Source organism: Haemaphysalis longicornis, unplaced genomic scaffold, assembly GCF_048455015.1.
Source record: "Haemaphysalis longicornis isolate Haplotype H1 unplaced genomic scaffold, Haemaphysalis longicornis Haplotype H1 scaffold_1, whole genome shotgun sequence".
NCBI classification, from domain to species: Eukaryota; Metazoa; Arthropoda; class Arachnida; order Ixodida; family Ixodidae; genus Haemaphysalis; species Haemaphysalis longicornis.
In genome coordinates this window covers 175,563,567-175,577,316 of record NW_027526203.1, presented here as the reverse complement: position 1 = coordinate 175,577,316, position 13,750 = coordinate 175,563,567, and the positions used below count along the sequence as shown (strand labels likewise).

Below are 13,750 nucleotides of genomic sequence, written 5' to 3'. Positions count from 1 at the left end.
CATAAAACCAACTTGCATTTTCTCTTCATGGCTCCTTTAAAAGTGATAGGTATAGCTGCAATAATTTTATCGAAGTAATTTGTTGGTTTGCAAAAAAGGAGAGAGAGAGACAGAAAGAAAATCGGAGCCGCGCATATCATTCGCGACCGTAGAGAAGTGATATCTACATAGGAAAGAGAAGTGATACCCGCCGCGGTGGCTCAGTGGTTAAGGCGTTGCGCTGCTGAGCACGAGGTCGCGGGTTCGATTCACGGCCGCGGCGGCCGCTTTTCTGATGGAGGCGAAAAGCAAAAACGCCCGTGTGTACGAGATTCCGGCGCACGATAAAGATCCCCAGGTGGTCAAAATTAATCCGGAACCCTCCACTACGGCGCGCCTCATCGTCTGCGTTGCGTCGGCGCGTTAAACCCCACAATCAATCAATCAAAGAGAAGTGATAGGAAAAGAATTGATTGGAAGAGAAGTTCCGAGATAGGTACAAGCCAGGCACTCCCGGTGCGATGCAGAAAGTTGATTAAATGTACTGGTATGCCGCCACCGCCCCCAAACCGACCTAAAACATCCGTAGAAGTGAGCCAAAAGAAGATTTTACAGCAAAAAAAAAAATGTCTTCGAAAATTTTGGCCTCGCTGAAGCTCGAACCCAGGTCTTTCACGCTGAAACCCGCGCAATCCTCGTCAACTGGGGCTTTTTTTTTAATTTATTGTCCCCTCGTCAACTGGGGGCCAAACTGCGGTGCTCCTTTAGCAGTTGCTCAAAACAACAGGAGTGTGTAAGATGGCGCAGGATGCGTACAGGAAGTGGCGGGCTTGTACACACAAGGGAACTGAAGCCCAACGAAAGTCACGCAAATTAAACACACCGAGTTTGTTCTCTTCCTTGAATAAGAAGAGTTAGTAGGGAGCGCTCTCCGTGATTTTCTGAGGAAACATTACGAAAGCAAGAGGGTGGAATAAAACAAGATAAAATCACAATATGAATAAAGAATCAAGTAAAAATAAAATAGAACAAATGTAAAATACCTTCGAGCTACAACCTTCACAGTTCGTGTAGACGGGTAAAGGCGATAGCCAGTTCCTCATTTTTTGTGGGCACTGCGAGGAGCAGCATCAGGACGTTAGAGAAGACCTCGAAGCTGGCATGGGGGAGCGGTATAGCACTCCTCCGGCTTTTCTTTATATTTCCGCCCATGGATTTCTTCCGACGTTCGCGAACTCTGTCGAAAGGCGATGATATTCCGGATTGCCCTCCCAAAAGGAGAAGCAGTCTCATTAACACGAACGAGGGCTTTTTTTTCAAAAATCTTAAGTTTCCCCTCGAAGTGGTCGGCCTCAACGCTTTTTCTATACGAAAATCTTTTAGTCTCGGGACTGAAAAAGTGCGCCCGAACGGGTTGTACGATTCCCCGCGACATACACCTGTAAAAAATCAGGGTCCCCATAGATAATCGGCAAAGAAGATTGATTATCAAAATAGCTTGAAATGAGTTGTGCCGAACTTTTTTTATCATTTATTCTGCTTTTACGGTGGCTTCGTTGTCAGAAATAGGGTATTATTTACAATTCAGGATGTAAAGTGGAACTTTGATATCTAGCAAAGGGTAGAAAGACTGTGTGTGGTACACACGCCATCCCTAGGAGAAAGGATCATAAAAGAGGTCATCACGAAGACGCGTGGTGCAGAATGCAGGGTATATGTTTCCGAAGAAATGGTTTTGGGAGCCTCACACACGACGAGCAGCCCCACCAACCATGAAATGGAAAACAAATCTGTCTAGGTTTCAAGCCAACAATGGCGTGTAAATTAAGGTATGTGTAATGACGTAGCGCTCAAAGGAGCGCTTCAGGGCCAAAATCCGAAAGCTCTGAGCATGCTGCCCCGAGTCTAAGGACTGTCACCCTGTCTTCGTGATGAAGTAAGACAATTTCGCTCTACTGCACGAGAAAGTCGACCATGCATACCATCACTTTCAAATACGGTATCAAGCCGACCTCCCCCCCTTCGACTAGTCCCTGTAATTAATTCTAAGGGCTTTTAGATCTTCAGTGCAAATTCACATGGCGCGCAACACCTCCGCGTTAACAAAATATTTATTCTTGTTCAGGCCAAAACTATTTGCAATGTCGCATATTTTAGTTATGTCTCAAAACTTTTTGCACTATATTAAAAGTGACTATTTACTGGACTTCACATCACGACCACCCATTGATGTGACACATGAACTTAGTAACAAGAGCTGTACATTTTTCTGTGTCGCTTTTTATACACGAACTGTAAAAGAGTGTGGACCCACATCGCTTAAATGCCGACATGTAACTTTCCCCGAAACTAAAATCATTCGCCAAAGTGAATTAATCTATAAACATAACGCAATTCTATCTGTTTGATCGAACCATTTGCAAAAAGTGGCTTATTCTAGCAATTGCCTCTAACACTTTCACAAGCGTGTCGGTACGAACAAGTTTCCGATCATTTCTGCCCCTGGCGTGTCGGGTTTCTTTTCTTTCCTTGCCTGGTTACGTAGTGGACGATGTTTACATGTGATTCATTCCACAAAAGAAATTTCTGTTTTCTATGCTTAACGTTGCCAGCCGAGGTGCGGAAAAACTGGTCAAGAGCAATGGCATCATATTAAGGCGGTCTGCAGCATAATGGGGCGTTATTTGCGACCAGGTGCATTTTTAATCATTTCATAACACAAGAAGATTCATTTAACGCAAATTATATGGCCAAAAAGTACACTTTAGCTCCACAGGGAACCCCGGCGACGATAACAGTTCAGAAGCATTTAGATGGACGGAAGGGTTTACATGCTTAAAAAAAAAACCTAAAGCTTGAATAGCGTAATGCACCATAAACAGTAAGGCACCTCGATACACGTGACTGTAGGTTTTGTTGTAATTTACCACAAACTGAATCCCAACAAAGTTTTGTACAGGAGTTGGTGCCAAATGCATGCTTAAGATGAACTATAACTTTCATCTTGGCCAATTTCTGAACTTCCTCGTCGGGGGGCGTTAAATGATGATGTTGATGATTGATTGTTGATTGTAGGGTTTAACGCGCCGACGCAACGCAGGCGATGAGGCGTGCCGTAGTGGAGGGCTCCGGATTAATTTTGACCACCTGGGGATCTTTAACGTGCGCCGAAATCTCGTACACACGGGCGTTTTTGCTTTTCGCCTCCATCAGAAAAGTGGCCGCCGCGGCCGGGAATTGAACCCGCGACCTCGTGCTCAGCAGCGGGGCGTTAAATGAGCGTCTATGAACTGACCTATGCAATTCCTAGGGCCAGCCGAAAAGGGCACGTAGGCGAACGGGTGGCTGCGGCTGCCCTCCCCACGCAAGAAGCGATCCGGATCGAAGACCTCGGGGTCCCTGTAATGGGCCGGGTCCCGGTGTATGCCGTACATGAACACGTAGCACGTGCAGCCTTCTGGAATTGTGTACTTGCCTGGACGAAAAGGGAGGAGATTAGGAGGAAATGTTACAATGCTTCAGATTTAAGGTCTTCTTCTACAATAATAACGCGATGGTGGGGGATGGGGGGTGGGGGCAAAGGGGGCAGAAAAATTGTTTGTGATTGTCAGGTACGCGCGTAAAATACTGAATCGCCCATTCAATACAACCTAATTTTTGGGCTTGGGGAAGGTAGCTGACTTCTTTTATTTCCCAATTTCAAGACCATTCAAAGAATTGGAAACTGCCTAAATTTTCGCTTAAATATTTGAAACAATCACTTTTTTTTTTTGCATTTGAAAGACGCGGCATGAAGGAGAAAATACCGTCCCGCAATACAGGGCCACATTTGAAATCAGGCGAATATCCAGTTTTGTGCTGTAATTTGGTGTGGTGTAATTAGCAAGCCCAAGTGCTTATAATGAAGCTTTAGTGATTCGGTACAGACAACGATTAGTGAAACCATCAAATGCTCCAATCTCTCGCAGCCGCTTTTAGCGGCTGCGCGCTAACAAAGTAGAAGGATGGGTGGGGTTGGAAGGAGAGCGAGAATAGCTGCTAAAGGGGTTTGAGGCTGTCAGTATCATGCAAATACAATGCTAATATGCAAGCAATGTGTATCCCCAATGATTTTTGAACAATTAAGTTTTTTACCACTCAGGCAAATACCCAAAGGCGCGAAATCGCGAAAGCTTACTGCATTGCTTCCGGCAACACACAGGTCCAGTCACAGCACGCTTCTTAACTTTTAGGAAAAGCGAAATCACATTTTTCGAAAACAGCGCTTTGCGACCGATTACTTGCATGCAGTAAGGTATGACATGCCTGTGTCTGTAACGTCACTTTTTTAAGGCTTGTTGTTTCCGGTTATACTATCATAATCAGCCTGGTTGTGTCCAATGCAGAACACAACCGCTATACTACCGTTATACTATATCGTTGTATAACTTTGTCTATTTGATGGAATAGCCTTTTTTTCGTTTATTTCGTCGTTAGCACTACTAGAGAACTTCATGACAGCGAAGTTTTTGAAAACCTAGACACAAACTTAGGAACAACGCACACTGTTCCGGTGAAACATGGGCTTGCCCTTCCGGTTCTTCTGTGTTCAGGGTTTGGTGTTAGGTCATTCCAAGGCGAGTTGTTGAAATTGATATTTCGAAGTACCTCCACGTTACATCAGCTTTTGAACAGCGCTACGGCTTTAAATAATAAATATTTGGTATAAATCGGCAGTATAAGCCTGCCTCTTAAACGTTGAAGTAAAAGTAATTGACCCTTTATTGTCCTAATAGTGCCGGTGGATAAAGAATGCTTAAATGGATATCTTCCACACACAGTAATAAAAATCTTCAGGAGCACAAACACGCAACATACCAACTTTCAGCGGTTCGGTCAGTGATCTTCCCACCCAAGGAACAATGCTGAATACACGCATGGTCTCCTGAAACAACAACAAAAAAATAATCAATACGCGGTGTATGGAAAAGCAAGTTTTTAAACATTTACGGGCAGACGAAATAAAATGGCGAGGTTATTATTAATGTTTCATGATTAATTGCTCCGAAGCTCCGGTATGTTTCGTGAAGTCCTCTTTCATCAAGGGAGAGAGGGGGGGGGGGGCGGAAGGAAATAAAATAGACAATTCGGCTTACTGTTCTGTATTTTTTAAAAAAAGGCTTAGAGGTTGCTCTTTTCTGTTTCAGGTTTGTATATAGCTTGTGCGAAAGGACGGGAAACAGTGCAACTTAACGGATGTTCTCATCATAAGAACCGCTTTTAAATTCTGCGTGCATACTTCTGCGATTCCGCACTCACCTTCAATACGCGGTCCAGGTAGGGGAGGTTCGCCACATCCCGTTTGGTCACGCTGTTGCCGCTGTCTGGCTTGAAGACTTTGTCCAACTCTCCATGGACATTGCGCTGGATGTCAGGGTGGATGGCTAATGCGAAGAGCGTCCAGGTGAGAGTCTGGGCCGATGTGTCTTGGCCCTGTGGGCACAGTCAAACCGACAAAAATGTTCCTGGGAAAACCTAAACGACTGTGCACCCAGTTTTGGCCTCACACGAAAAAGGGAAGCACGGATAGTCTTTTAATTTACTGCGCGCAATATTGCGCGTGAATTTGGAAATCGAATGCTCAAAAAGCATGCCAGTAACTGGTCTGTATGCAACATTCGCACTGAAGTCGCACATCTCGGCTTTCTCTTTAAGTTGGCGTGCATACATTTTACAGGATTTCTAAGGCTCTTAACCTCCGCTTCCACCCCCAAATATGACGAACAGAAGAAGCTTAGATTTTTTAGAAAATATACCTGATGTTATGGTTGCTCAATAAGGCAACATTTGGTTGCGCTTCTGCATCCCATGATTGCTAATTACTTTTGATCTAATGTCGGTGTGCCTCCTGCAACAGGCTAGGTTCCTTTCCAGAGGCAGGCATAATTTTTTTAGCAAGTCATCAACAATTCGTGGGCTGTTGAAGGAATGTAGTAATCCTGAAACAAAAACTTTAGTTCTAATTTTAGACCGATTTGTTTAACTGCAACATTTTGGATTCTTGAGCCCAAAATCGTGAGGCCTAGAGAAACATGCTTTAAACATGAACTTTTTCTCTACCCTTTCCAATATGACTATCGAGCACCACACATCCGTTAGCGCGAACCCAAACATTGGTGGTCGAAAGTGAATAGGACAAATCGTACTAGATAAGGCCTTTGATCGCGTACCACACGCACACACACGAAAGAAAAACTACTAGAAACTTCAATCCAGGTCAGGCCATGGCCTTATTCCCTCGTTTAAAGTCAATTTTATTAATTGTTGCCAGTTTTTGAAAGTTCAGCGAGAGGTGTCCTAAAGAGCCCCTGCCGCATAAGTGTGCCGCAAGGTAGTGTGTTCCGGCTTCTGTCCACTTCCTAATTTTTCTCAATGATGCGCCCTCAAATAATATAAAATACATCTATTTTTCCCAATGATTACGCTATATAACGTGAAATTAATTCATCCGATGATTACATAATTTTAAACGAGACATTACAATCAATTTCTAAACGTCGTGAATATTGGCAAAGGAAAATAAATGTTCAAAAATCGGCGTTTCTAACGCGAGAAATTTATTTTCGTTTCACATACTTTACCAACACCCGCTTATTAAGTCCAGAGAACATAAATGCTTGCTTATTAAGTCCAGAGAACACAAATGCTTGCGTCTAACAGTAACTAATGGCCAGTATGAAGACGACTACGTTGCGCTGAAGCGGCCGTTGTTTTATAAGACGGCGCTGTATCGTCCATGCCTGAGGCACAGCTACTCGCTTGGAACGCAGCCTTGAAATCCAAAGTATGCTACCATTGTCTGGTTTTATTCAGAAAAACCGAAGGCTGAGAAATCTGAAGCGACACAAACCCAAGCGGTACGTTTACGTTCAATAAACACACAATGACTTACTCCCGTACCTACTTGCTGCATGTATTTACTATGTGAAATATAGCAGGATTAACAGGATTAAAGTTTGTAACTCATCATATTAACGTTAAAAGCACGAAGCTTGCCTCTGCATACAAGACCCACATGCAATAAGTCCCCTTTTACAATCACTGGATTCCCTTGCCACACTTACACTTTCAAGTAAATTCTTGTTCTCTCGCTAGCGATACCAGATTCGGACAACCCAAGTCCGCCAATCACGAATTTCACTTCAGTGAACCCACCTCTAAACATTGCTTGGAAAATATGTGTCTGAAATATCTACAGTAAAGCAGCACACTAAAGTAGCCTCTGACCGTCTATAAATTGTTAACTATTAACATCATGTTTACTCCGGCGTTTAGGTTACACTTTCAACCGTGTTGGATAACAGCTTTGTGTAGTTTTAAATTTCTTGACTTATTCGTATTGTTTTTTAGCTAACCAACTAGTCGCTACATTTCACTCCTGACAGCTCTGTAGCTTTGGTTTAGTTGTTAGCGCATGCTTTTATTTTTTCACCACGCTTCATTGTACATGTCCTTCGATCCCCTTTGCACATGTCAGTGTTATAAATAACGTGCGTGCAAGATTGTTACAGAAACCTCTTTTCCAATGTTGCATTATTGTTTATAGTGCTATCACATAATCACATAATGTTTATAGTGCTCTCTATCACATAATCTGCATGAATGACATCCACAGTCTGTCATAATTCTTCGTAGTTGACCCCATATCTTGCGAAGTGTGCCACCGGATATGATTGCTTATGGCATCTTTAAAGGGACCCTGCAACACTTTTTCTACTTTCTTTGAAACTGCTTAAATTCTCGCAGAACGTAGTTACCCAACACATCCAGTACTTTGATTAGGGGGTCACAAAGTACCTCAGCCAAAAATGACTGCTTTATGGCCATCAGATAACTTGAAAACCCACTCAAAAGATTTTTCTCCCTCCCCCGGTCTTTACGTTTTTTGACGGCCCGAATTATGTCGCTGAGGCCATGTAGCGGCTGCTGGCCGGTTCTCCTTCAGTCGCAGCAGCAATGAACTCTTTTCGTTGGCAACTTTAAAATTAAAGCCACAAAAACAAAGCAGAAACGGGAGGTGTATCTGAAGCGACGAGCAAATCACGCAGTGCCACTCCGTGCTGGCGATAACTAGCTTTTCCAGTGCTTCCAGACGCCAAGGAAAGAGTGAAAGCGTTTATCGAAAGTGTTGCATGGTCCCTTAAAATATTCATGTAAAGAAATAAATAAAATGAGCAAAGTTAGGCAGACGAAACCGGACAGGTCCACCTTATGCGAGATTTTTTTGGGCAGGATAAGATTGTGGTGGAGGGCCTTCGTTGCGCAGGGAAGTACATACGGAAAAATCTTTTTTCAAAAGTCAGGTGCTGCTCCGGGGAGCACGCCGGATCTAGAGCCACTAAATATAGTGAGGCTAGCCGGATCATTTTCACCTTCTTTTCCTCTGGAATCCGGGGAAAAAAAAGGGAGAATGGCCAAACTGGAAGGTTCGTGTCAAGGGCTGAGCATATGTGGCGGTCGAAACACCGAGGGAGATAATTGGTGCGCTTTGAAGGGGACGCTTCCGAACTCCCGGGCTGTACCGGCCAAGAAGAAAAAGGCACCCCGGAGGAACCCAAATTCTGACTAAATAGCTTCCTTCTGCGCGCCCGACGAGCCGAGTGGCGGCTGTCATCCCACTTTCAGGCGTTTTGCCCTTTCCTTTTCTTTTGCTTGTGTGCGGTTCGTTTATATGTTCATCTTTGTTGCCTCTTTGTCAGGGGGGAAGGGGGGGGGGGGGGCAACATCCGGCGGCGAGAAAGCAGCAGCGGGTTTTTTGGGTTCCCGAGGGAGCGTGGAGAGGGAAACGTTGGCCGGAAAGGTCGGGCGGCGTTTGGGGCCGATAGGCGGCAGATCGGCAGAAGGCTGTTGTCGTCAAGGGCGCTCACCAAGTTGTGTGTTTTCATTCTATTCAGTGTCGTAGAAGCTGCTTCCAGCCTGCTGAGAGTGTCTAAGTTCCCCGGGCGTTGTCACGAAGCCCACGACAAGAAAAACATGACTGGCACAGCCTCAACAGGGGTTCGACGGAGGTACAGCAGGGACATGAAACAACTGCGTGGCGGCGGCCGCATGAAGACTTCGCATCCGACGGGAGAGCGTGGTTGGATGGAGCTGGACCCCGAGGATGAATCGACGAGAAGGCAAGTGGCGGAAGAATAGTGTTTGTGTCGTTTTAAGATAACTTGGAAAACCTTCACGCGACGGCAGGTAGAAAAGGTTGACGCGGCGGAACGAAGGGAACGGATGAAAATGAGTGAATGTTATTTTCAGCAAAGAAATTAAGATAAAACTTGTTGGAAGGGAATCGCCGATGCCGTACGAACCTTTAAAGAGGAGTAATCGCATTCTTGAAAGAAAGCTGAGAACAGCAGAAGATTTGTAATAAGAGGGTCGCCAGTGCTGTACGAAGCTTTGAGCAGGAGTAACCACGGAAAATATCAATTTGAATGCGGCGTGGAAAAACAGAGAGGTCAAGCTGAAGATAGTGGAGGGAGATGTGGGAGAAAGTGCGTGCTCGTTGAAGAATTTACGGGAGATTGACGGAGGCGTAGATTGATCGAGCTTTGCTGTTGCAGGGGTACTGTGTGCACTGGACATTGCATTGCGTCGTGTGGCGGACGTTTAAATTCTGTAGCACGCATGCGTTCAGAGGGTTCAAATGGGAAACCTTTGTGCGATCTTTGCTACCGGAGTTGTCGGCAACGAATAGGCAAGTGAACAATACTGCTCGGCTTATTTTCTGGCATGTAAACGAGGTCGAGAACGTGGTGTTTGTGCGATTCGAAAATGCACAGAAAGAATGCAGAAAATGTGGGCACAAACCGGTCAGGAGCAGAAGTGATGACCAGCGACGTAATAAGCATGCTGACAGGGGATTCGAAGCAAAAATGCTGTTGGAAATCGAGCGAACCAAGCTGAAGCGGGTGGAGATCGAGCTGGAAATGCTGAAATTATATTCTGATGGTGTCGCGGGATTCCTACAGGGAGGCACATACCGGTGTCGTGGGCGGCTGCTCAATTGTTTAGTCGTGTCTTACCATATCATTGGTACGGCAGGAGTTCGACACTGTAAGGTGCTTTTCAACTCGCTGCAGGTTTCCAAGGATGTTCAACCTGTAACGCTACTGCCTTACTTCACGTATAAAACCAGTGTTGATCGACTGATCAAGTTATTCATTTCTTTACTCACCTATATGCTAAACTTACATGCGGTGCATTTTATAACAGTTTATGTAATAATGGGCGTCCCTATTCGAAAGTCCGTTGCGGACAACTTTTATTTTTGGTTCGCACGCACACGTCGGTCACGCCGCTGCCGCTTTGGGCACTCGTCCAGTTCTCGTAGACAGCTTTCACCAGTGGACACGTGGGCTATTAAGTGGAACAGTAAGGTTATCACTATTGCTGTGGTATGTTTGCCTAGAGAGTTTGAACTCCGTGCCGTTACGCTTCATAAACCATGCTGTTCGTGCGTGTGTGTGTGTGTGTGTGTGTGCGTGTGAATTGAATAAACTTCATTTTGAAGGCGGCTTGTGGGCTCAAGCAGTGCTCGGAATGCTTTGTAGGATCTTCTCGTCTCAGTCAGGTTTGCATGCATGCGCATGTTTCAGTTTAAGCAGGCGCCTACTTAAGTTTACGCCCACCGAAATTGTAGAAATGATAGTTACTTTAAATTGCCACTGTGTGCATTACTTCAACTATTGATCATGTAATGATGTCTGGCCGGCCGTTATTAATAGTGCTACAGATAGCCCTCGGCGATTAAAAGGGCAGATCAGCGCCGAAAAGAATTTTGAAAGTGCGTAGGGATAGTAATCCAGGGTCCCAAGCTTGCAGATCAACTGTAGGCAATCATATATATTGCCAGTAAAGTGCAGCAACATCTCTCATCTGCTATTTGCACCGGCACTGCTAATGTGTACCTCGCTCAGACTCTCTCGTACTGTCGTTAACGATAATACGCATTACGACTAAGCCAACTTCACGAGCAGGCTCTAATAATTCTGATGTATTCTAACATGCGAATATCTTAGGAAACAATATACCATGTTTGACCAACAGTATCCATGGCTGTTCTGAGTATTTCACATGCCAAATAAACAGTATAGAAAGTGGAGCGGTTATCGCCAGGGTTATAGTCTGCCATCGCCAGTGGGTAGTGGGTAGCTTTATCATAGTCGCAGTCCTAATACAAATAAGCTGCCGCTTCCAAGGCTGGCCGTCCGAGCAGCGACACTGGGCAGAACCGCACCGAAACACGCAATAGAGCTACGTTTATCTGCTAGGGCCATGCTAGGGTAGTATGCGCTAGATCGTATGCACTGGCCCCTCGGCCGCACAGCAGCGCTGCCCAGGTACCTCGATTCGCTTTGCGCTCTCCCGGTGTCATCTCTGTGCTCTGATTTTCCTTACTTTTTGCGTTACCTCAAACGAACGTGTCCGCGTGGAGTTAAGAAAATGTATCCACCCAGGCGTGCGACTATATTTAATGTGGCGAATGGGTGTGAGATTGGTTTGATTAATTGTGGGATTTAACGCGCCGACGCTACGCAGGCGATGAGGCGCACCGTAGTGGAGGGCTCCGCATTCATTTCGACCACTTAGGCATCTTTAACGTGCTCCGAAATCTCGAGCACACCGGCGTTTTCGCTTTTCGCCTCCAGCATGTGAGACGTGGCGTCGCTATTGCCATGCCCCCCAGACCTGCTGCGCGCTTTTTAGTGTGGCGTGAAATGGTGACGTGCTCTGTCGACAGTGTTCTGACGCGCTAAACTTGTATCCATCCTCAGCCTGAGCTCCCAATAAAGCTGAGCGATTATGCAAAAGGTCTGGGTAGAAACGATCGCAAAGGTATGTCCATGATTAAAATTTGGTGCGGCGGCGACGACCCCCTTACTTGGGGCGACGAAGATTCCACCGATGAATTTCCAGCGTTTGTGTGTGTGTGTGTGTGTGTGGGGGGGGGGGGGGGGGTAGACGATAGACGAAGCAGAAATTAGAAACTAAAAAAGCTTGCGGAACACGCTTGGTCATTAGGGAACAGTCGAAGGTGAAAAAGTAGTTGGAAGCCCACAATTACCTCGCGAGTAGCCTTGTTCAGCGCGTTCTCCTCAAAGCCCTCAAAGGGGCCCAGGTTGAGGCTGGGTGCCCAATCAGGTTCGCCTCAACCGTAAGGTACGCTGGCTGTCCCAAATAGTGAAAATTTCACGCACTTCGTAAGGCTTCAAGCATGTGACGGGGCATGAGATGGAAGTTTCAAAGCCGCATCGTCCTCAGCTTCAATGAAAGGCGCGCCACAGAATCTGCACTGATTCGTCCCATCCATAGAGTTTCTCAATATTACCTAGAGTGGAAACTGTCGCTGGGTACCGTGAGAATCGGATTGGCAGCAAGTGGCTAGTGCAAAGTGCTATGGGTTTGGCTTGTCGGCTCTAACTGTTTGTTAGTTCTGTTTCCGGCATGCTTTACCGTTTTCGGCACGCCACTTTCTGACATTCAATGGCTCTCACAGATATGGCTAAATAACAGCGTGATCACCACTTAACGCATGTGCTCGCATTAGCGGGGACGGTTTCTTAAAAAAAGATATCTACTGTACATGTATAGGAAAATGCGTTACAACTTTTTTGCAAACTTGTGAAAGCGGAAAGCCTATATTAGATAGTACTGAACAAAATGAAAAGCTGAATAATGTCCGTATTCTGAGTCTGTCCTCCTCTCTATGTGTTCTCTCCACTAGACTGAGTGGGGAATGCCGCAATGCCTTTAAACATGGGAAAATCTCTTTCAAAGACCTGAGTGGAGGACGGATTCAGAATGGGAGTAAAATGCAACACTAAACCATCGAACGTTGCTTTCCGTTAAATGTACTCACCTGATTGCATAAATATGCATTCACTGAAATGAACTTGGACTAAACGGACACGCACCAAATTTTATCTTCTGCCCTTCTATACGCAGTCTTTGCCCAATTAAGTATCAAAATAATTCCAAGAAACGTGTGCGCTCAATCGCGCCCATCGTTCAACACACGACGGGGAAGCGGCGGGGCTGCCAGCGTAAGGAGTGTAAAAAAAATAACCATTCCGAATACCACGTGATGTGAGATACGAACTGTTTCTCGCAATGGTTCATCCCATCAAATGGAGGCAATGGAATATTGAAAAGCAATGGTAATTTCTCTGGGCCGACTTTTTCCTACCTTTGCACTGGGACCACTTTCTACGAAACAGTTTCTGCAGGACCATTTTTTCCGGAACCATTGTTCACGTTTCCCTGTGTCATGGGAGTGCGAACTTCGCGAGTGATTATTCGTAAATTAAATACATTCAAGCGTGAAATAAATGTTAGTCCGGCATATTGTCTTCTGTACGCGCCCTTGATGATGTAACCGCTCAATAACCGTAATACGTAGCATTCTTCGCCTAGTTCCCCAACGCCCCAACCGGGCAAGACCCTGTATTTCATTTGCACAAAATGCATAATTGGCAGAGTTAAAAAAAATAGTCGTTATAGCATTGGAAATGAAGATAATTGGTCGCATATAATTAAAATCGGGCACAAGGAAAAAATAGAGAAAATGAAATGTGGTAAACTGGAATATACAAAATCACAAATATGCATCGTATACATCTCCCCCACAAGGCGAATGCAAAAATTGAAAAAAAAACTCCGAAAAAAAAACAACGGAACCACGAATTAAAAATTGATCAAACGGGCGAAACGTGCAACCTGCCTTCGCTCAAGAAAAATA

General features: G+C 45.2%; 1 protein-coding gene across 2 annotated transcripts in view; it reads right to left on the bottom strand.

Moving 5' to 3' along the window:
- LOC144139624 (cytochrome P450 4C1-like) overlaps nucleotides 1-13,750 on the bottom strand; it is a 123,599-nt gene that overhangs the window by 23,056 nt on the left and 86,793 nt on the right. For both annotated transcript variants that reach the window (XM_077671924.1, XM_077671927.1), the window contains 3 exons: nucleotides 5,278-5,451; nucleotides 4,837-4,903; nucleotides 3,275-3,454 (listed from right to left, as the gene is read on the bottom strand). In XM_077671924.1, the coding sequence (XP_077528050.1) occupies nucleotides 3,275-3,454; nucleotides 4,837-4,903; nucleotides 5,278-5,451 (421 nt within the window). The remainder of the gene's footprint in view (nucleotides 1-3,274; nucleotides 3,455-4,836; nucleotides 4,904-5,277; nucleotides 5,452-13,750) is intronic.